The sequence below is a fragment of the Misgurnus anguillicaudatus genome, chromosome 22 (assembly GCF_027580225.2).
Source record: "Misgurnus anguillicaudatus chromosome 22, ASM2758022v2, whole genome shotgun sequence".
Lineage (NCBI taxonomy): Eukaryota > Metazoa > Chordata > Actinopteri > Cypriniformes > Cobitidae > Misgurnus > Misgurnus anguillicaudatus.
Genome location: NC_073358.2, coordinates 4112501 through 4135228, shown reverse-complemented (window position 1 = coordinate 4135228; position 22728 = coordinate 4112501). Strand labels below are relative to the sequence as shown.

Genomic DNA, 22728 nt, shown 5'->3' with positions numbered 1-22728 from the left:
TATATTATTGTGTGTCACAATCGGGTGTGCCTCATACATCTTGAAAAGTTAAGCCGCGGGCACTTTGATCGCCCCCTGGTGGCTGGCTGCAGTACAAGTCATAAACCCCGCCCTCACAATGCAAACGTATGGGACTCGGCTCTAAATAAAAAATGATTTACACTTCCAATAAAATTTTCCGAAAAGATGGTTTTTGTCCTTTAAGGTAGTTGTTATCACGCTGATATATGTTCAATTGTTCATTTTTGTGCTATGTTTCATTTTAGCAAGTAATTTGATTCTATAGAAATGGGGCGTGTCGTTATGATTGGGGTGGTTGAATTGGGTGCGCGAGCATTTGGGCGGAAGTTTGATACCGAGCTCCGCCTCTGGCTGATGTTTTTACGTAACATGGCAGCACCCATGGTAGGACATTTTTGGCTTTAATTTATAACAATGGAGGGAAGAGACGTCGCGTCATCCATCTTTTTTTACAGTCTATGGTCGCGATTTATCGTTACACCACTAATCTGCATCTGACATGACAATTAAACTTCTACAACACAAATACAAACCTGTTTTTGTTGAACTGGACGGCAAAGTCAGTCATGTGCTGCAGGGCTTTGTTGATGAAGGTCATGTCCATGTACATGTGTCCTTGACGTCGAGAGAAAGTTCCAGATATCTCCAGCCCTTTGGCCTTCACTGCTGGCAACCATACCTTGCAAAACCAAAACAATGAATATTTATCATGCCCTCATTTAACAGTTTGTTTGCTTAGGGCTACGAGCCTATCTGTAAGGCTAACTCAAGTCATTATAACGCGAAGGTCATTTCAATACAAAGGAGTCTGACATTTATCCATGCTGACTCATTCAAGACCTGTAGCTTACAAGTGAGCTGGCATTCAAAAAGAAAGAAAGCCAGATCATATGAGGTACTTCACACTTCTACAAGGTCAATTAAAACTATATTAACCAGGACAAATTGCTGTCTGTCCTGATTTACTGAACTATTTTATATTTCTCTAATGGAGGTCTTAATACTTTGTTCCCTAAAGGAACTGATCGCTATAATTGTATTTATGCAGCTCATAAAGTTAATGTGACTGGTGAACAAGAACAGTCCCAAAATGTATTCACATGAGAAGGACCCTCATTATCAATTCAATCAATATAAATGAAAGTTTATGGGTCTTGAATGTATCCTAGCATTGTCTTCTTAGCAAATGATACGGGGTATAAGGCAGTGTAATTTTGCCACTTAAAGGGCACATATTATGCCAATTTTTACAAGATGTAAGTCTTAGGAGTGTATCTGAGATTTTAGCTTATAATACCCCACAGATCATTTTATTATAGCATGTCCAAGAGGCCACCATTTGGGTGGGAGTGGCTTTAAAAAGATCCAGACCCTGAATTGGTAACGCAGGACTGTCAATCAGTGTCCATGGGTGGAGCTTTATCAGTGTGATGTCACATTGATAAGAGAATCTAATGGAATGACTAATGAGACTTCTTTTGTTTGAGGGAATTTAAAAAAGGAGGAGGGTGGATTTTTTTCATCGTAGGGTGGTTGTGTTCACAAACTGCCAACACACATTTATGCCCAAAAAGTAGATTTTGCATAAGAGGTGACCTTTAAATACCACCATCATCAGGATATGTATAGACAACAAGTAAACACTAATCTAAAATGTCTCTTTTGCTCATGTCACATTTTATATGCAAAAGCATCTCTATCTGTATTTTATCAGTTCATGTACAGCATCACACTTTCACTTCACTACATTCCAAAAGCACAATATTGTATTTTTGCTACAATACATTTCATGTTATACTTAATTACATAAAAATCAAGTAATTACATTTATGAGTGAGTAAATGTATTTTAATTACTGTTTTAAGTGTAATGTACTGAATTAAAAAAAAGTGCATATGAAATGTAGTGCTTTGGAATGCTTTGGAATGTAGTAAAAGTTTTCCAGTCCAATTGTTGGGGCACAACGCAATCTATATTGATAAATGAGCTAGGGCTGTCAATTAATCGTGACGATTATGACAATTAATTACCTGTTTTATTGCTTTGACATTTAATTCTCATACATTTTTTCCTTTGTTTATGAAATCATTTTCACATATTGTTGTGATTATTTAAATAAAATCTTTTGCAAGGTTTACCAAGCAGTAAATATTAAAGCAACACTATGTAGTTTCCATGTAAAAATGACTTACAGCTCCCCCTTGTGGTTGAAAAGCGCAACAGTGCCTGGTATCAGACACTCTTCTGCAGGCAGGGGGAGGGGCGGGGCTGTGTGCTCTACCCTCCACCGCCACTTTCAGAGTGTGCTTGTAGCAGCTAGGAGGCTGCTCAGGTTGCAGCAACAGTACAGTTTGTCCAGTTAAAAGTTGTTCTATCACGGAAATAATTTTAGAGACATTATTTAAAGGTAAAAAACTACATAGTGTTGCTTTAATACACATAACACATATTTAAAAGTAATCTGATACAGTCTCATTTAAACAGGCGCTGCAGCTCCCCCTTGTGTTTTTTAGAGAGATGTGCAATCATTGCGGTGATCTTAAATCTCATCGTGTCAAACAATCGCGATGAAACGATTTTTTGATCATTGTGACAACCCTAACAAGAGCTAAAGATTGAGTCCAGCACTCACGGTTTTTGGTGCCACGTAACCTCCTGTAGCGGTGGACATTCCTGTGGACAACTCGAACAGGTCATTGAGCCCACTGCTGAGAGCAGCAGGTGTTGGAGATGGCGCGAAAGTGTTGGGTACTGATGAGGGGATGAAGTTCTGGCCCACCTGTGTCACACACACATTCACAGATCATCAGAGTGCTGACAATCAAGGTATTCATGCTTTAAAGGCTTTCACAAATTATCTTAAAGCAGGGTGTTGCATAAGTTAAATAATAACAGCAATAAAAAAGCAAACAAATGTGTTTTTAGTGCTTCATGTGCATATGTCATGTGCATAACGATGGAGTGTCATACATCATATCACCTCAAAGCAGAACGGAGTGCATTCTACAGTTATGTTTGTGCATGCAACGAACAGAAACAAAGCAGAACACACACCAGAAAGGACTGAACTATGAAGTGACTCTATGCAGACTATAAAGAATATTTATTGCACAGCGTGATGCATGCGGACGGTTACGAGCGGAGAGGGTGGAGCTCACTTACTGCAGGACTTCCACCAACACCTCCTCCCAGATCTCCCCCGAGCTATAATAGAGAACAGATAGACCAGGACCATAAACAACAAGAGAGAGAGACAGAGAGGAGTGATTTAGACACATCACAGTTTAATTAACATGAACGACAAGTTCCTGCTTACCAAAGGAAGTGATGCCACAAATCACAAGTGTTCTCTTCAGCGATCAACCTATATATCTGATTTTTTGTTAATGAGATGATTGGTGCTCCAAAGTCAATAGTGGTTAGTTAAAACTGAAGTGAAGTGACATTTTATAGAATAAAAACAGTGGATCAAATACCATTCAACTCTGATCTGTTAGAAATGTCAAAGAATCAAAGGAAAATATATCAGAATAAAGTTAATTCACTGGGATTGAATACATTGGGGAATTGTAAAACTTTTCATATAATATTGTTGTCATGCATAACCTGTAAAACATGTCATTAAGACCAGCATAAAATGCGGGAGTCTATTGGCGCTTTTCCATTGCATAGTCCCCCAGGGGTTGGGTCGTGTCGGCTCACCTTACTTTGGCTTGGTAGCTTTTTCGTTGAGTTTAGTAACACTTCAGAGTGGGAGGGATTATAGGTGTGTCGTTATATTTGCGCTGCCTACTTCTGTGACATCATACAAAAAGTGGAAGCGAGCAACAGAGGGAGCATCATTGGAATGCAGTTTTTCCCATGCATTCATTTTTTTGTCAGTCCGGCACAAAATCTAAATTGACCACCACAAATAGATGTTTGCACATCGCGTATCATTATCTCTGTCTCACATGAGTTTCTGTACAAACACTCGTGGCATCAGTCGGCGCGCTCCGCTAAGTTGCAAAAATTTTGTGCATGGACGTGTGCGTCGTGGATGTGCCGCCACAAACGGCAAGGAAAACACTGGTATGGTGATCCTCAGCCTGTGGATGTTTTTCACCACAAAAAGGGAGTTTGGGGACTTTCAACAAAGCACAAATGACAAGAGGTTCGAGACAGTGCAAGCACGAAGGTAAAGCTAATCTTACGTTTAGCAATGACGCTGGTAGTGACGATTCTCTCAGACCAATTAATGATCTACAGAGTTTTCATGTCATGCTTTAGTATCAGCTCAGCTCGCTTGGAACCTCAGCAGAGGTGGTATTAAAAAAGGATCGGGTACTACATACAGTACCCAGTGGAAAAGCCTCCAAAAGTGAGCTGACCCGACCCAAACTGTGGGGTACCTTGCAATAGAAAAGCACCATAAGAGAAACAGGCAGGCAGTTAACTTCCCACACCTTAGTTAACTTCAAATTCAAGGACTAAATGTGGGGACACAATTTAAGTGAGAGCAAGGTTACATCGTGTTACCTTTTAAGATACATTGTTACAGGTCCCTTTCGAGGGAACTCGCGCTGCGTCACTGCGGTGACACTTTGGGCACGCCTCCAGGGGTAAGTGCGTCTGAATGTGTATATCAAATTCAACCAATGGTGAGACTTAACGACAAAGACAGGGTGACGCGGGAGCCAGGAAGTATATCTTTATCTCAGTGGTCTTCACTATTTTTTTCATGAGAGCCACACTGATAGGTCTGGGTCAATAGGAGAGCCGCCTTTACCGCAAAGTATCAAAAGTTACATGCAGTCATAAACAGCATGTCTGCCTATCAATCCATCAATCTGTTGCAATGCAATAAATACAAGGGCAAATCATTCTTTATCATTTACCAGTCTGAGACAATATGATTTCCCTTAATGACAAAAAAGGATTTTAATGATAAGCATTCTTATAATATGCTTATGCAGTACCCCCCAAACCACCAGGGGGCCACCTTTCTCGAAATTTCATGCGGCGCTGCACAGAACGGTTGGCGAGTGACATCTGTGCCGCGAGAGCAATTCGAAAGCATAACAAGCAGTCTGATCTCACGGTACTTTGATGTCATATGACGATCGCTCTGTGCAAGAGCTGCATGTGATTGAACACGGTTCTCGACGTGCATCTTGATCTAATAGGTATGGTTTTCTAACAAAGTTAGCGTCCGGAGCAGAGAAAACTGAAAAAACGCATGCCTGCATGATCATATCACTGTATTATTTAATGCCATGCGAGCCACAAATTAAAGCTTGCCGAGCCGCATGCGGCTCGCGAGCCGCGCAATGAAGAACACTGCTCTATCTGAAATATTGCCAACAACGGCGTTACAGGGACGCAGGAAGTATGACAAGAGAGACGCAGCGTCTCGTTCCCTTCTCAGGAAACAACAGTTACATACGTAACCCGAAACGTTTTCATGTGTCAAACACAAATATGCAAAAAAGCATTTTGGTATGAATCAAACATACAGAAGATATAAGCATTTAAAGCCAACAGTTTAGCACATGTGCTTAAAAAGTCTAGAAATTTTATGATATTATCCCACACTACACAGGGAATAATATGGATTTTTTTTTTTTAGAAAACTTCTTGCATAAAATTGATTCAAGCATTTTCAATGACCTGTATCTATGTATGTATATTTTCAAAAACTTCCCAGGGCCTTGAACCCCCCCCCCCCCCCCAGATTACCAAACTTTCAAAGATTTCAAGGACCCGTGGGAACCCTGAACAGGAGTCTCTTTGGTTTCATTCATTTCATTCAGGAACCGATTAGATTGTGTCTACATGATGCTTGGAGAAAAGGGTAAAAAAGGTTAATACATTAATACAAAAATAACATAAAGATGATTTTTTAGCATATTATGCACGGAAGAAGCAAGCAAAACGAGGCTATGAATGCCAATGCGTAGATTTTTCTCCATATAGTGGACCTCAACAGTTTACAGTTTCAATGCAGTTTAAATTGCAGTTTCAAGGGGCTCTAAACGATCTCAACTGAGGTATAAGGGTCTTATCTAGTGAAACGAGTGTCATTTTCAGCAAAAAATAAATAAAATTGTAGTTTTAAAACACACATTCTCATCTTGCACTAGCAGTGTGACGCACCAGAGCAACCTGACGTATTTTGTAATCACGTCAAATGGTCAGGCGTTAGCCGCGTTACATATGTGAAACGCACACTTGTGGACCATTTTTAACAATACACTGACACAAAGACATGAATTAGTATCATCAACATACAACGTCGGAATGCTCCTCTTTCTCCACACTTTGGAGCGATAGTTTCGCATACACCAGCGTGACACTGGCGCATCACACGGCTAGTGCAACACAAGAAGTTGTGGTTTAAAAGTAATTTTTTGGGGCAAAATTAAAATGACGATTGTTTCACTAGATAAGACCCTTATGCTTTGTTTGGGCCCTTCGAACCTGCAATGAAACAGCAATTTTAAGTTGCATTAAAACTGTAAATTGTTGAGGTCCACTATATGGAGAAAAATCCTGGAATGTTTTCCTGGAAAAATCTGAATAGACTTTTTCGATGTATTCTGATTCAAATTCTGATTCAGATTGATAATACTCTGTTTCCTAGAACGGCTTAATGTCATCAAATCTAAAGAGTTGAGATTGTACGGTACATTTTAAAATTCATCCCCCGTCATTCTGAGTATGTCTCTTTGAAACACGCTAATGGCCTTGATGTTCTGCACACCATGCGATGCTGTACATTCCTCATCCGTGAAAGACTTCTCCTTGACAGTATAAAAATGAACAAAGCAGATAGAGATAACAAGCATGTTGGTATTTTTTCTAAATTACTCATTTGTCCTCCAACGAGTGTATTTACTGTATGGAGTACAAAGCTTTGTGCAAGTGAACACCTGTAAGACATTTGCAATGTCCTACAGTACAGCCTGAGCTGCATCATCACCACAGGCTCATTGGGTGCTGTTAACTCAATGATGGACATCAAGTGTAGTAAAGGGAATGCAACATTTTGCTTTAAATCCTGCTAAACATCCTAAGCCTGACCTACAATAGCATCCTTACAAAGCTGGTGTTGTGATTTATTTATGATGTTAGGTCTCTGGTAACTGTTGATTTGTAGAGGAGATTGGATTGAGAAGCAGCACCTGATACAGATGCTTCACATGTGCCCTTGTGGATGTGCAAGAAGCCTACTTGACAAATCCAATTATTCACAAGGAGGCGGCAGAGACACATCTTTTGTGGATCCAGCCAGGACAAAAATATGTTGATTGTAGGTCATATACACACAATATTTCACACAACATAGAGGATTACTTTCCTTTTATAAAGTCCAACTATAATGTTTGTAAAGGTTTGCTTAAATACCTTTTAGAAGATCCTTGAACTGATTTGAATTCACGCTGGTTAGGCCAAGTTGCTAAATACTGAATAGGCATTATGATGTAAAATTCAGGGACTGGCAATGGAGCCTGACTTTATGTAAACATTAGAGTACGTCTATTAAAGTACTATTTGGACAGGATTAGTTTTACATTGTGAATTTTTATCAGAGCTTCTCAGTGATTTTAGTCCTGTCCAAATGCTCCACATCAGTAATCATTACGGACAATGGGTCTCGTTCACTTATGCGTATGCACAAATTTGTGCACGAGATGTGCGTACGGATATTTCACAAACAAATGGTGATTCAACAAAAACGTTCATATCAAAATTTCTTCCAAATGTACGCAAAAATTCAAGAAAACACTCGTAAGCAATAATCACGTACGCTACACAATCAAATACTAGGCTATAATTATAATGTTTATAATAATGTTGATAAATAAAACGTACCTGATTATTTTTATATATTATTATACATGATCTATATTATTATAATATACATTATATTATACATTATAATAGCCTACTTATTTTTTCTACTCATATAAAAAAGATGCACGTAATGACAAATCTTCACGCTTTCCTTCCTCACTTTTTAAATCTCTATATGAAAGAGTTTGTTTAATGCCTAAAGTAAACGTCATGTAAATATAATGAGAAGTCCAAACATCAATCACTTGATCTCCTGTCTGTTTTATTTTAGATACAGATGCGCGTCTGTGTCATATTAATTAAATGTCATATTTGTTAACACATCCAATACTTATTTAATGTTACTCTGATCGGTGGACAGCACTGGCTTCCACCAGCGACAGCAAAACCTCCCAAATACAAAAATGAAAAACTGAACTTTCTTTTCGAGCTCTTTTGCTTCTATGACAAACTGCTTTAATATAATATAATAATAATAATAATAATAATAATAATAATAATAATAATAAAATAACAAATTCATCTACATACGCACTTGTTGTGAATTTTCGTAAGAAGTTCAAGTGTGCGTATAAATACGAAAAACGTATGCAATTATTAGTGAATGAGACCCAATGTCAGTAAAGATTACGACGACTTTTACCTTCTGTAAAAAGGTCTGGAGAAATTACCAAATACTAATCCCGTGCAAATAGACCAGCTGTAAATATACACGAAAATTTAATAATTTCCTGTAAATTCGCGTGTTTTTTTTTTTAAATATAGAAGTGCTTAAAGCAGCATTTACTTGCGTTCTAGGCGGTGGAACAAGTCAGTGGCAAGTAAGTTCCTGAATACGACGGCACAGACCTTTAAATAAAAGGTCAAAATCACTTCTCAGAGGCATCGAACTGTTTCTGAAACTGACGTTCTCCCCAAACCAACATTAAACACAGTGTTGTTTTCCTCTGGTCCAATTTCGAGTTTTTCTCGTCTGCATCATGTTGCGTGTAACATAACAACATAACGAGGGAGGTGACATGCTGGTAATCAAGTTACCCCTCCCACTTCTGAATGTACTGAGATTTGTAATCCTGTGTGAATTGACCATCAATATTACAGACGTCCTGTGGTAAAATTACATTACTCTTCCTACTCCTGTAAAACTAATCCTGTCTGAATAGGGCTTTAGTAGATACACTGTAAAAAGAAGTTAAAAACTTTAAAAGTAAGTTACCTGGTTCCCATAAAATTTTGAGTTTTGAACCAAATGTCAAAATTATCCCATGATACTCACCCTCAAGCCATCATCTTTCAGACCAACACATTTGGAGTTATTTTAGTAAATGTTCTTGCAAGCTTATAATGGCAGAAAACAGTGATCAGGGAACAACTTCTGACTTTAAACCCCCCCAAAAAGTGCATTCATCATTCACAGAAGTAATTCACATGGCTCCAAGGGGTTAATAAAGGTCTTTGCGAGTAATCCATGTGATTTTGTAAGAAAAATATCCAGATTTTAAACTATATCATACAACAGTTCTTTCTGGTTCTCGAATCTGATTGGCTAAGAGCTATGCGATATTGTCCAGATAACGGCACTGTAACCGCTTCACCTTTCGTATCATTCCGCCACCTAGTGAATGGAGGTCCTAAACAGGCTCATCTCTGAATGGAAAAACACAGACGCCCTGTTTTAACACTCTCCGTGTGTCTTATTAGTTCACTAGCTCATAAATCAGTCTGTGAATCCCCAATCGGAAGTTATTATTCCGTCAAAGATCAGCGCTCTTGGATGTTACGTTAAACTTAAAGGGATTAATGTCTTGTCACATCGTGTGGACACTTAGAAAGAGGAATGTAAACACTCGGTTTTTCTTCTGGAGCTATATCTCTTATCAGAACGGAAAACACCGTGGAACAGCAGGTAAGCACCGCAGCTTTTAAATGTGGACATTGATCATTTATTTAATCGCGACGTGACTATTAAAACATGTTATGAGAATATCGCCACTGGTATATTTATAAGCAGCATTCAAAAACATCTCTCTGACACTTAAAAAAAAACGTTTTATATAGTACTGACAAGAACAAAGTTTAATAATAATCGAGTGCTCGTATCGCGTTAAGAGTAAATGGGAAACCAATAGTAACATTATATAAGTATAGTTTTATTAACTTTTACCTCGCGCAAAAACAATAACAACACAAAAGACACTAAATATGAATAAGAAAACAAGTAGTTTTATCATGACACCAAATACTGCTGATTTGATCTCATTTTGACCATCAAAAACAAACAAGGTGAATATCAGAGCCAGGGAATCCCTGTCAGAGATGTAGCCCAGAGAGGGCGGTGGTCAGCGGGGCGAGTCAACACTGACGTCCGCTCATGCTTTGGTTCTCATACGTACCGAATCTCACTAAGCAAACGTTCAAACTGGCGCTATCTTTACTAATCGACTGTAGATTTAAATATAATAAATATATATTCTCGACTGAACTAATCTTACAACTACACTTTGTGACCAAGAAACGTAATATAAAGAAACGCCTATCCGTCTATTGAGTTATTATGAGATTCAAAGCAGCCGAAAGTGTTACCTGTCATTCTGTCCGCCCTCAAATCTGTGGCGGAAGAAGTAGTTCTCAAACAAAGAGGCTTTTAAAATAACTCCGTTGTTGTTTTCTAGTTTTCGTTTTTCAAATGTGTGCCGTCGAACTGTTGTATAAAAGCAATATCGCTCTTGGAGTCGTGTGATATAGCTCTACGATTATTAAGCCTGTAAGAGCAAGAACATTTACTAAAATAACTCAAAATGTGTTGATCTGAAAGATGATGGACACATGTATCTCGGATTGCTTAAGGGTTAGTAAATCATGGGGTAATTTTGATATTTGGCTGGAGTATCCCTTTAAAAATATTAGTTGACAATTTTCACACAACTTTTATTGAGTCAACTAATATCGTTAAGATGAATAACTCAAAATTTGAAGGCAAAATTTCTAAAATGCATGTTTGAGCTGCCTTATTTTAAAAACATTATGCACTGACATATCTTGACATATATCAGTGCTATTATTTTGTCACAAGACGCACACCAGTATTGTTTTTTTTAAGGTGTGTAAAAACTACTTAAATGTCCTAAATACAACTAAGGCCTAGTCCTGGATTAATCTAAACCCTGTCTGGGAAACCGCCCCTTAGAGTTTACCCGATTCTTTTGACAATTGTCGGCAATAGAAAATATAAACTTCCAACAGTTTTACAGTAGAATAAACTGCATTGTAACATATCAGAAAAATACAATGAACAGACAAAAGCACGCACCAGACTGTCAAGACCACCACCAAGAAGATCCACTGCTCCCATCTGCATGGAAGACACCTGGGGTACGTTGACAGGGGGGCCAAGGTCCAGATTAAGCAAATCTCCCAGAAGGTCACCCTGAGATGGAATGACCTGAGGTTGATCGATAGAAGCAGTCGGGCCGACACTGACTGGACTCTCCCCGGTGTCGATACTACAAAAGAGTAAAAAAACTGAGCTGGGTAAACAATGAATAGAAACGATAAGCCAAGCTTTGTTGTGATCAAAAGCAACAACATGCCACTAGTTTCAATGAGCAGCCCATTGTATTACTGGACTATGGCTGATTCAAAAATTCTGTCCCAGTCAGAGACAAAACAATCAAGATTTCCACAGCTTCTAACAAGAAAAATCAAAATGACTTTTTGACATTTTATCTTCCCAACATTTTATAGAGACTACATACACAAAGAGCAATTTTCCACAGGTAAGCATACATACACACAAATTGACCTTTACTATTGGTCATGTTTTTCTTTAAGGTTTATGGCCTTTCCAGACCTGGAAAACACAATTTAAACAATTTCCAACACTGAACAGTGAAGTCCAATGTTTCAGCTAGTCGCTAAATGGGTCCTAGGCTTAAAGGGGACATTTCACAAAACCTTTTAAAGGGATAATTCACCCAAAAATAAAAACAATGTCATTAATGACTCACCCTGGTAAGGCATCCGTTCATCTTCGGAACACAGTTTAACATCTTTTAGATTTAGTCCAAGAGCTTGCTGACCCTCCATTGAAAATGCACAAGACCAAAGTCGCGTGACTGCAGTGACGCGGCTGACGTGTTATCTGGTGCGCCCCACAGTTTTTTGTGCACCCGAGCTTCGTTTACAGTGTGACGTACGCTGTAAGTTTGAAAAAAAACTTCGCAAACATGTCTGAGGATAACACTTCATCCGCGTCACTGCAGTCACGTGACTTTAGTCTCGGGCATGCGCTTCACAACAGAACCGGAACAGAAGACAATGCTGAATAAAGTCGTAATTTTGTTATTTTTGGACCAAAGTGTATTTTGGATGCTTTAACAAATTCTAACTGACCCACTGATGTCACATGGACTACTTTGATGATGTTTTTATCACCTTTCTGGACAGTATACCGTACATAGATTTTCAATGGAGGGTCAGCAAGCTCTCTAAATATAAAACATCTTAAACTGTGTTCTGAAGATGAACGAAGGTCTTACGAGTTTGGAACGACATGATAGTGAGTTATTAGTGACATTATTTTCATTTTTGGGTGAACTAACCCTTTAAGAAGTAAAATAATCTTTGGTGTCCCCAAAGAACATATGTAAGGTTTTAGCTCAAGAAACCATATAGATTTATTAATTTATTATAACATGTTAAAATTGCCACTTTGTAGGTGTTAGCAAAAATGTGCCATTTTTGGATGTGTCCCTTTAAATGCAAATGAGCTGAGGAAATGCAAATACTGATCACCATAATGGTGTTTGTTGAAATTGAAACTCAATTGTGCTGTAAATTATTTTCTCTTTTTCTCTGCACTAAATGGCAGTGCCGTTGTTAGATTAAGGGGTGGTACTATTATAATAAGATCCCCTTTTGACATCACAAGGGGAGCTAAATTTCAATGAGCTATTTTTTCACATACTTGCAGAGAATATTTACCCAAAACTAAGTTACTGTGTTATTCTTTTTCACATTTTCTAGGTTGATAGAAGCAGTGGGGACCCAGTTAAAAAAGTCAGATTTTTATGACATGTCCCCTTTAAAAGTCTGAATCAGTACCTGCCGTGCTGGATGGGCAAGTGTTTGCGGTGAATGCCATGGCTTCCTTCCACAAAGGCATTGGGGGGTTTGTGGTAGACGGAGGCCAGCGAGCCAATGTGGCAGATGAGCTCGTCCAGCAGGGTGGGCTCAATCAGGTCCGTCTCCTCGGAGATCAGAGGCTTCTCAGACAGCACCACCTCTTTAGCGGTCACAGGGTCGGTGGACAGCAGACGCCAGTAGATGTAGCCGCGATCGCGCAGGTCAGGGTTATCTGAGTCCTGAGTGGAAGTTGAAAAGAAATGGTCAGACAATGAGATAACAGTGATTATAATGTGAACTGATAGACAATGTGGCTAAAAATGTTAGAATAAATGAATATGCAACCAGATGGTGGCTATAATATAAACTCATGAATAAGGATTGTGTGAAGGGCTTGTGTTAAGTATTCATGATGATTGTATAATGATGCGAGTCATGTGTGAGATGGGCTGATGCTGAAAGCTGAATCTGCGATTAAAATATATATTGTGATTTGTGAAAGATGAACCAATTCATGAGTCAGTTTATTTCCTATTCGATTTGATTGGCTTATTATGAGTTATAACAATCACACAGTTGCCTTGGTGTCTGTTGTGCATATCAGCTGTAATTTTGTTTTATTTATGAATAGATTGCAGGTTAAAACTTCCTGTTTGTTTAGTGTTAATCTCACCTGAGTGGCCAGACTGAGCACTTGCTGAACCAGCTCTTGAGTCTCTGAGGGCTTCTTCAGGAACAGCTTCACTATGGCTGTCAGCAAAGTCAGCTGGACCTGAGTGCAACGTATTAGATAAAATAGATCAGGTAAAGCACATAGCTTTAAACAGCACCTGAATAAAAAAAAAAAAAAATGAACCACGACAAACAGAAAACTCTCAACGTGTGACTGTGAATATCAAACCTGAGTGCTTTCATCATGGAAGCCCTCAAGGAAGCTCTCCAGGAGCTCATCGGCGTTGTCAATGCGCTCTGCGTATTCGCCCACAATCCAGATCATGGCCGCTCGAGCGTCAGGTTCATCCAGAGAGTCCAGGTTCTCACACAAAGTGGCGATTATGCTTTCATACCTGCAAAAGTACAAGAAAAATTTAAAGCAGCCTATTAGTGTGCAAGTGCATGTGTTATTTTACAGATATTTAACGATTGTAATGTAAACTGACTTGTTAGGATATTTGCGGAAGATGTCTCTGATGACCACAATCGCCTCTTGCACCACGTAATTGACTTTGGTCTGGATGAGGTCCAGGAGGGTGCTGACACAACGCTCAGCCGATTGCTGTACACATGAGAAAACTCAGTCACTGGTATACATTGGAATTTGGAACAATAAAAAAAATACAAGGAGAAAACTTATCATAACGCTGAAAACATAACATTGGCCCTACTACAGCATTTCGATATCCAGCAAATAAAAAGGAGGGGTTTATTAATGCAGTGTTGCATAATTTAACTCTTTCACCGCCATTTACAAATTAACTCGTCAATTAAGAGAAAACTCTTCCCTGCCAATGACAAAGTGGCAATTTTAACATGCTATAATAAATTATCTATATGATATTTTGAACTAAAACTTCACATACGTGCTTTGGGGACACCAAAGATTCATTTGACATTAGTGCTGCACAATTAATCGCATCGCAATCGCGATGTCAGCCTGTGCGATTATATGACAGCAAAATGTTGCAATTATATTAAATAAATAAATGTGTGGACTTGTTGACACAAACTTTCTGATAACAGTTTGATGATTTTCCTTGCTGTTTAAAAAAAAGAAAGAAAAACGAACAAAAAAGGCAGTGCATGTGTGGCATGCGCGTGTGTGGTGTGTGTCGTCACTTGTGTGTGCGCAGCGCGGAAATACCAGAGCGAAGATGGATGCAGAGGAGATTGACAGTGATCTGGTAGCTAAAAAATAACTCTAAGTCTGTTGTATGGCGGTATTTTGGATTTAGGATAAACTGACACTGAGCAGTTGCTACATCACGTGGTAATACGAAAACATTTCTAGTTTTACAAATACACATAACTAAACTGTGTGTGGATTTTCCTTAAAACCCATCAAGTTGACTCATGATACCATTTATTATAATCGCAATCGCACATCGCAATATTAGCATGAATAACCGCAATGGGAAAAATTACCCAAATCGTGCAGCCCTATTTGACATCTTAAAAAAGTCTTGTGCCATGGCCCCCTTTAATCAATACAATTGAGCTTAGTCTGATGCAAATTTCGATTTCGAAGGGGTGGTGTAGTCCGATCTGTGATCCGATCATCAAGAGAAAAGTATGCATGTAAATGCATGAAAAAGTATTTTCTCAAATAGATGCAAAAATACCTTTGGCACATGGGCAGAAGAACTGTGCATAAATTCACAACTTGTATTTACCTCTTATTTATGTATCACATGATTCTTGTTACAGAAACATGCAATAGCAAGGCAATGGCAACACATTATTTACATAATTGGATCACGCGCTGTATATTCTGTAGCATTCATGACTTTCATAACATTACATAAAGCAATAAAATAACCTTGTGCCTTTGAAAAGTGTGTTTTCTTTGCCTAAATCTGAAAACTTCTTAAGAACAACTTTCTTTCTATTCAACTTTGTACATTTATCCAGAGATAAAGTGTTAATTCAATGAGAGATGCTGTGCGCAGCGTTGCCAAGTCCTCTGTTTTTTGTGGACTTGAGATTTGGGCTTCTTTTAAACAGTTTCAGAAAGTTGATTATGTTTTGCGGATTAAGGATTAGTTATTGGTATATGGGCTGCCTTGCAAAAAATTACATTTTTATAACTTAGTATTTTTGTCTTGGTTTCAGTACAATCTAAACATATCTAAACATTTTTGAATTAAGATGCATTTTCTTGATAAGCAAAATTACCTAAAGAAAATAAGTGTAGTTTTTAGACAAAAAACAAACATAAAAATGTAAGTAAATTTGAGTTTAGAACAATGGGGTAAGCGAACCCATTGGCAGATTTGTGCTTGTTCACAGACTTTTAGTTCGGATTAAATAGAATACACATGTAAACAAACATTTTAATCAGATTGCAATGTTAAAGAAACAGTATGTAAGAAATGTATATCAGTAATCATAAAATGGCCCTGATATGTCACTAGACATTAAGAAATCATTTACATTTCAAATACTTATATCATTGACAACAGTGGTCCGGCCAGGATATTGTCATTTAAAAAGTGAAGTTGCAGCCCTCAACTGATGTTTATGTTGTCATGTTGTGTATTGACCACCAGTTTTGTGATTGCAGTACCAGTTTTGGCCACAATCCTACATACTGTTCCTTTAAGTGTACTGTCGTAAACTGCAATCGTATTAAAGTCAGTCAGATTGCCAAAATTTTGTGCATGTAAACATAGCCACTGAGGCTTAATGAATGGGATTTGTCTTACTTCCACTTTGATAGCACAACGGCCAATGGCACGAACTGCTTTCCGAACAAAGTCTACATCCACCTCGGTGGCGTACTCCTTTAGTTCAGCCAGCACCTGTAAACCAAAAACAGATACATTTTTAGATACATTTCATTTTCTACAGACTTTATTGACCCCCCCAAAAGAACATGGGGCCAATTCCCTCCGACTCTCATAAGTTCACAAACCTGAGAGAAAAATATCTGATAATAGCATCTACTAACAACATGAGGGAAAAATAGAAGAAAAATTATTTGCTAACAGTAATTAACAATAAATGATGCAATGAATGACAGTGAAATGAAGCAGAACGTTTTCTTGACAGAGGCAGCTGTGAGTACAGATGTTGTTTTTACTCTGAACATGATTGGTTTGAGCGTGTTGGATTGTTGTGTGTTGTCAAACTGAATGACACAAATCCTGCCACCGAACAAAAGGTGGAAAAGCTCTTGTTCCTTTTGGGCACAATTCTTGGATTTCCAAAAAACTGACAATAGATTAGGGAGGAAAATCCATTGAGCTCTGCTAAATATTTTATCTTTGCAACACATACTGCACAGCACAATCATGATTTTTTATAATAACTTATTTTGTGTTCAAAAGAATAAAGAAACTTATACAGACTTAAAAACAAAATGAGGTTGAATAAATGATGACAGAATTTTTATTTTGTGTGAACTATCCCTTTAACAATTATAAATCTTAGGGGAACTGTTGCAAACATGTCCCCTGAGTATTTTCCCCAGCATCACAGCATGTTTATGACTGTAAATCTATGACAGAGTCTGTGGTTTGTTCATTTGCATACAAAACCACGGATAAAGTAATGAAACTTTAGCTTAAATATAGTTCAGTATACATCTTATTTCACATTACTGGGGTATAAAGGTTTAGGAACAACCGTGTTTCACATTTGCTTTAATCAAAAGGTGAGAGCAAAATATATTTTGGTGTACCTGGGCAATGTTGGCATGAGAGGCCAAACGAATCATGATGTCCAGTTTCTCCAGCTTGACGTAGATGGGGTCATTGTACTTGACGAAAAACACTTTAATCTCTTGTTTTAAAATCTCAGGCCTGCAAGGGAAGAGAAAAAAATGAGATGACTGATGAAAACACTGCTTCAACCAAAACATTTAGGTAACAGTAAACTAGGGAATATTGCCACCTAGTGACTGTACTGACCCAGTTTACACCAGGTATTCACATCAATCTCAAATGATCCAATTACAGGTGTAAAATGTGTTTAAAATGTTTTGTAATCGGATTATTCAAACCACATTCAGTGGCCAGAAACGCACAAATTTGCAGAGTAAACCCTGAACCGTCCTGACCACTTTAATAGATTTTTTTGTTCTCCATCAACATGCAATTAGACATTCAGATATGTACACAAATGCGGTTTAGCCAAAAGCCAAATGAGTTCTAACCTTTTTCCTCCAACCAGTCATAGATAACCAACCAAGGACTACACAGTGTATATGCAAAGCTACAGGCTAATTATAACAGAAGGCTTGCTATGTGCTTTTATACTGCTGCGCCACTATCGAACAAAAGATTTGGGATCTACGGATTTACTTATTAGTGACCCAAAATTATAAAATTGGTTTTGAAAGTTGAATATTAAGAATTATTATAATTGTCCAAACAATTTCGAATTAAGCCCTGGACACATTTTTTTCTAGTTCGATTTACAGTGGGAAAAATAAAGTATTTGACACAACAGATTTCAGGTGATCTCCTGGCTTTCTATGCCATTTTGCACCTTGTTCTCTTCATTTGTTCAATACTTATTCCCTGTGTCATTTCACTTTATTTATTATGACTCAACTTGTATACTTAAATGTTCTGATTTCTTTGTATGAATTCAATATTATGCTTGATGGCTACATCTGGTGGGAATTTTGTGTCAATAGCTTGGAAATAAAAAAAAAAAAATGTTGATGTGTCAAATACTTATTTTCCCTGCTGTATTGTTTAACTTGAAAATATATCACAACACAGAACCAAGAATTGTGGATTGCAAACTCGTCAGGCATGCCGACTTTAAACTACTATAGTAAAAATAGAGATGAAACTGTATAAAAATTTTACATCATGATTATAGTGACCAAAATCACCACGATTATCAATATTATTATGAGTTTTTGAAAATAATTTCTAGAAAGTTACAAAAAAGTACTGATGCAAAGCAAATTTGAAATTGATTGTACATGTAAGTGCACTTTTGTTCGCATAAACATCAATTAAATAACAGTAATCCTGGCACATTTGGGGTCGTGAGATAAATGTTCATCTAGTTCAGATAAAACACAAGTGAGTAAATCACATTTTTTATAAACACAGGACAAATCAGCAAGTCATCTGTCTGTATATGTTGTGAGAAATAGGGTGTACTTTAGGACACAGGAGTATGCGCTCACAGCAATCACGGAAGAAACAAACAGAGTAATAAGAAGCTTTAAAGGTGCAGTGTGTAATTTTTAGAAGGATCTCTTGACAGAAATGCAAAATAATATACAAAACTATATTATCACGGGTGTATAAAGACCTTTCATAATGAACCGTTGTTTTTCTTACCTTATAATTAGACATTTTTATCTACATACACCGAGGGTCCCCTTACATGGAAGTCGCCATTTTGTGCCGCCATGTTTCTACAAAAGCTCTTAACGGACAAACTTTTCTATTAAGTTGTCTTAAACGATGACATGTTTGTCATGTGTCGGCTACCGTAGCTTCTCTATGCATTTCAAAAGCAAGGTGTGAGCGGTGAACTGAGCTGTTGGTTGCAATTTGCAACCTCACCACTAGATGCCACTTAAATTTACACACTGCACCTTTAAACTCATTAGATCACATTATTTAATGGAAATGAATAGAAAAGATGGATCTGTCTAAAGAAATATAATGTAAACATGTGTCAGTACAAATACATTTCCGTAAATGTGAAAATTTTATTCACAAACACATGTGAGAAGACGTGAATGAATGTTTTTGTCTCACGTTATTGACAAAATTGGTTAATGCTGGACAGGGGGTTTCGAGCCGTGACACTGGCACGGTTAAACAATAATTAAAAAATCATGCATTGGACATTTTTATTGCGGTTAACCATTAAAGCGGTAATCATTACATCTCTAAGTAAAAAACATCATGCAAAATATAGAAATATTATGAGTAGAGCAAACTAACCTTTTCTGCACAATAAGGTTGATGTTCCTGAGGGCCACGTACTGGACCTCAGGCTCCCCAGACAGCAATGTGACGAGAGGAGGAGAGAGCTTCTTCAGCAGAGTGTTGTAGTAGTCCGAGTCTTTGGGCAGGAGCTCCAGAAACTTCATAAGTACCTTCACTGCCGACAGCACCACGGCTGAGTTAGCATGAGACAGGCGAGGGGTCACGCGCTCACAGATGCTGAAAGAGTCAGAGAAAGAATATTGGCATATGAAACAAAAATTTAAATTTTTTCCTCAAAGGCCAAAAGTACTGACATCAGATCCGTCCTTTTTGGGAAATACCTATGGATTTGCTCTGCGAATCTTGATGCCCAATTCCGATTTTTTGCCTGCATCCGTTTTTTTTTTTTTTTTTGACGACCCGCTTACAACTTTTAAAAGCGACTTGTATCCGATATATGCATTTACACTAAACATTTGACAAAACAATTTAAGGTAGACATACTGACCCGGAACAGCTTAAACCACAGATGAAATAAAATGTTGCGATATGCAATGGACACAGAAAAAATTATTATAAAAGATTATCAAGCTTTATTTCTGTAACAAGACATGAAACCGATATCCGATTTGTGCCACATGAGGGAAAAAGTCGGAATTGAGTCATTTCAAACATGCAATGTAAATGCGGCATAAATGTCCTCTGATTAACAGTGGCGGCTCGTGACTGCTCATCCGAGGGGCGTAATTCAAAATAAGTGTTCGGAGTGTCATGTGTGTAGTTCCCTTTTCCAAAATATGTGTTCTGCTTATCGAGAGATCCTGTGTGCATTACGTGTTTTGCCTAAATAAGTGCTTGCTGCACACGCGTCAAAACAGTTTATGATAAAAGAGACGCTCACGTTCACAAAATACACGCAAGACACTCCCTTAACAGTAAACTCTAATTATGCGAGTATCTGGCAAACGCGAGTGTCTCTTGACGCGCAGAACACATATTTTGAAAAAAGGAACCACACACATGACAGGCTACACATATGTTGTTACGAACTTCGCATCGAGTGCCCTTGAAAAAAGAAGACACCGGCCGCCACCGCTGATTAAATGTCTTGCCAATGGCAACGATTAATCGTGATTAATCGCATACAACATTAAAGTGAGTTTTTGCATAATATAGGAGGGTGTGCAGTGTGTAATTATTATGTATATATAAATACACACACACATATTCATGTATGTAAGAAACATTTACATCTATTCTATGTTATATACAAATTAACAAAATTGATACATAATTAAAACATTTCTGAAATGTTTACGTGTGTGTTTCTGTTTAAATATACATAATACTTACACACAAAACACACAAATATTATGCAAAAAAACTCACTTTTATTTTGTATGCGATTAATCGCGATTAATCATTGCCCACACTAGCCATTTCTTTTGTTTGATCTACCCATAAAACCCTGTTAAATTCACATTCCTAAGAATCTGCCATTTACAGGTTGGAAAATAGATGTTTGATGTCTGGGCAAACACCACAATTAATTTAACATCAAATCTAATTAGTTTTTGGGTATGCAAATTTACAGACACAGAAGAGAAGAACAACTTGTCTGTCGCATACCAACTCAATTAAGGGACAAAAACCTTAGAAGATAAATTTTGCATAAAATACTGACTCAAATTTAAATGCACTCAAATTTACTGAGAAGTATTGCCCTCTCACCTCTGGGCCTCGCGTTCGTCTTTGGGGTTATAGTTGGACAGGCAATCCAGAATGAAGATCTGACCCCACTCAGTGCACTCGTTGAGGGCCGTCAGGAGTTTATTGATGTTTTGAGGATTGAGGTCCAGAAGGTTGCTGTTAGGGTGAGACTCGCTAATCTCAGACAGAGCCGCGACTGCGTTAGCCACAACCATGGGAAGAATTAAAACTACAGTCAAGTAACCATAAACGCTGACGTAAAGTGAAAAATAAATACAGAACAGGGAGCTACACTGCGACCAAAATGGTCGCATATGCGACCTTTTGAACTGCCGTTGCGACCCTTATTTTTAATGGGTCGCAAATGTGCTACCTAATGTTTAAGGCAATATGCTATGATTTACTATGAGCATTTATTAAAACAGAAATGTGGATTTTAAGAATACGTTTTATAACGTGCTCTGAGCCATCAACACGTTGGCTTCATTTTGCGTGAAAGCACGTCGTGTCTCTCCCTATCAGTGTGCGTTTGCGTGCTCAGCTGTTTCTCAATGAATTAGGTGCGACGCGACGCAAGCGCAGTGTCTTCCATGTTTCTGAACTTGAGCAGAGGTCTTTCTTCACTGAGGACGCGGGACCCGTATGGTTCCGGGTTTATATTTTAAATGGTCTGTCGGGTCCGGTTAGGTCCTAGTTTAATTACTTTGGGTCCCAAGTCTGATTAATATTGTGTTTATAACCCGAGTCGATCGGAAAATGGCCATGAGCGCTACCGCGCTAAAGCTCGAGTGCATTTTCAGCGTGCCTTTGGTTTCTATGGCGATGGTTCTTGTTACGACCACGCGCTGCATTTGCTTTCTCACATTTTTTTTATGATCTTATTATTAATAAACCATATCTTTTCTAAAACCATATCCATATTAAGTTTGGACAGAGATTGTAGCAAAAAGCAGTGCTAATGTCAAGCCCATTGCACTGAATGAGCAAAGCAATGTAAAGTCTGTCACCGGGACAGTAAGTAGACTTTTAAATCTGAAATAATGAGTGGATTAAGCTTTTTAAATCGGCAAGAGAGAAATAGAAAGATAGGCACTTTTACTGCTTCTGCTCTATCTAATAGTAATTATTACCATTATAACATCAGTCATAACATCAGTCACATTTATAATCTATAGACCTGCACTGTCTATTAATATACTATACATAGTATTGTATTATATTGAGTTTGATAAAAGGGGTCTAATTGCTTCATATATCAGTGCAAAAACAGTAAGTGTTTTCGTGGTGCTTTGACAAACAGTGTCAGCTTTGTTAATTGCAAAGAAAGTTTGGGGTGGTTAGATTGATGAAATATAATGTGAAATTAATATTAATTTTCAATAAATCAAAGTATTGTGTTGTGTCACACATTATT

At 37.9% G+C, this 22728-nt stretch overlaps 1 protein-coding gene across 3 annotated transcripts in view; it reads right to left on the bottom strand.

Annotated features, from left to right (window-relative positions):
- The window catches only part of ap2b1 (adaptor related protein complex 2 subunit beta 1), a 56432-nt gene that overhangs the window by 25972 nt on the left and 7732 nt on the right, over positions 1 to 22728 (bottom strand). For 2 of the 3 annotated variants that reach the window (XM_073861048.1, XM_073861050.1), the window contains 12 exons: positions 21336 to 21532; positions 19620 to 19841; positions 17381 to 17501; positions 16404 to 16499; positions 14142 to 14257; positions 13883 to 14048; positions 13655 to 13753; positions 12961 to 13220; positions 11168 to 11360; positions 3184 to 3225; positions 2654 to 2800; positions 555 to 700 (listed from right to left, as the gene is read on the bottom strand). In XM_073861048.1, coding sequence (XP_073717149.1) covers positions 555 to 700; positions 2654 to 2800; positions 3184 to 3225; positions 11168 to 11360; positions 12961 to 13220; positions 13655 to 13753; positions 13883 to 14048; positions 14142 to 14257; positions 16404 to 16499; positions 17381 to 17501; positions 19620 to 19841; positions 21336 to 21532 — 1805 coding nt within the window. The remainder of the gene's footprint in view (positions 1 to 554; positions 701 to 2653; positions 2801 to 3183; positions 3226 to 11167; positions 11361 to 12960; positions 13221 to 13654; positions 13754 to 13882; positions 14049 to 14141; positions 14258 to 16403; positions 16500 to 17380; positions 17502 to 19619; positions 19842 to 21335; positions 21533 to 22728) is intronic. The other variant, XM_073861049.1, reaches the window with a different exon arrangement.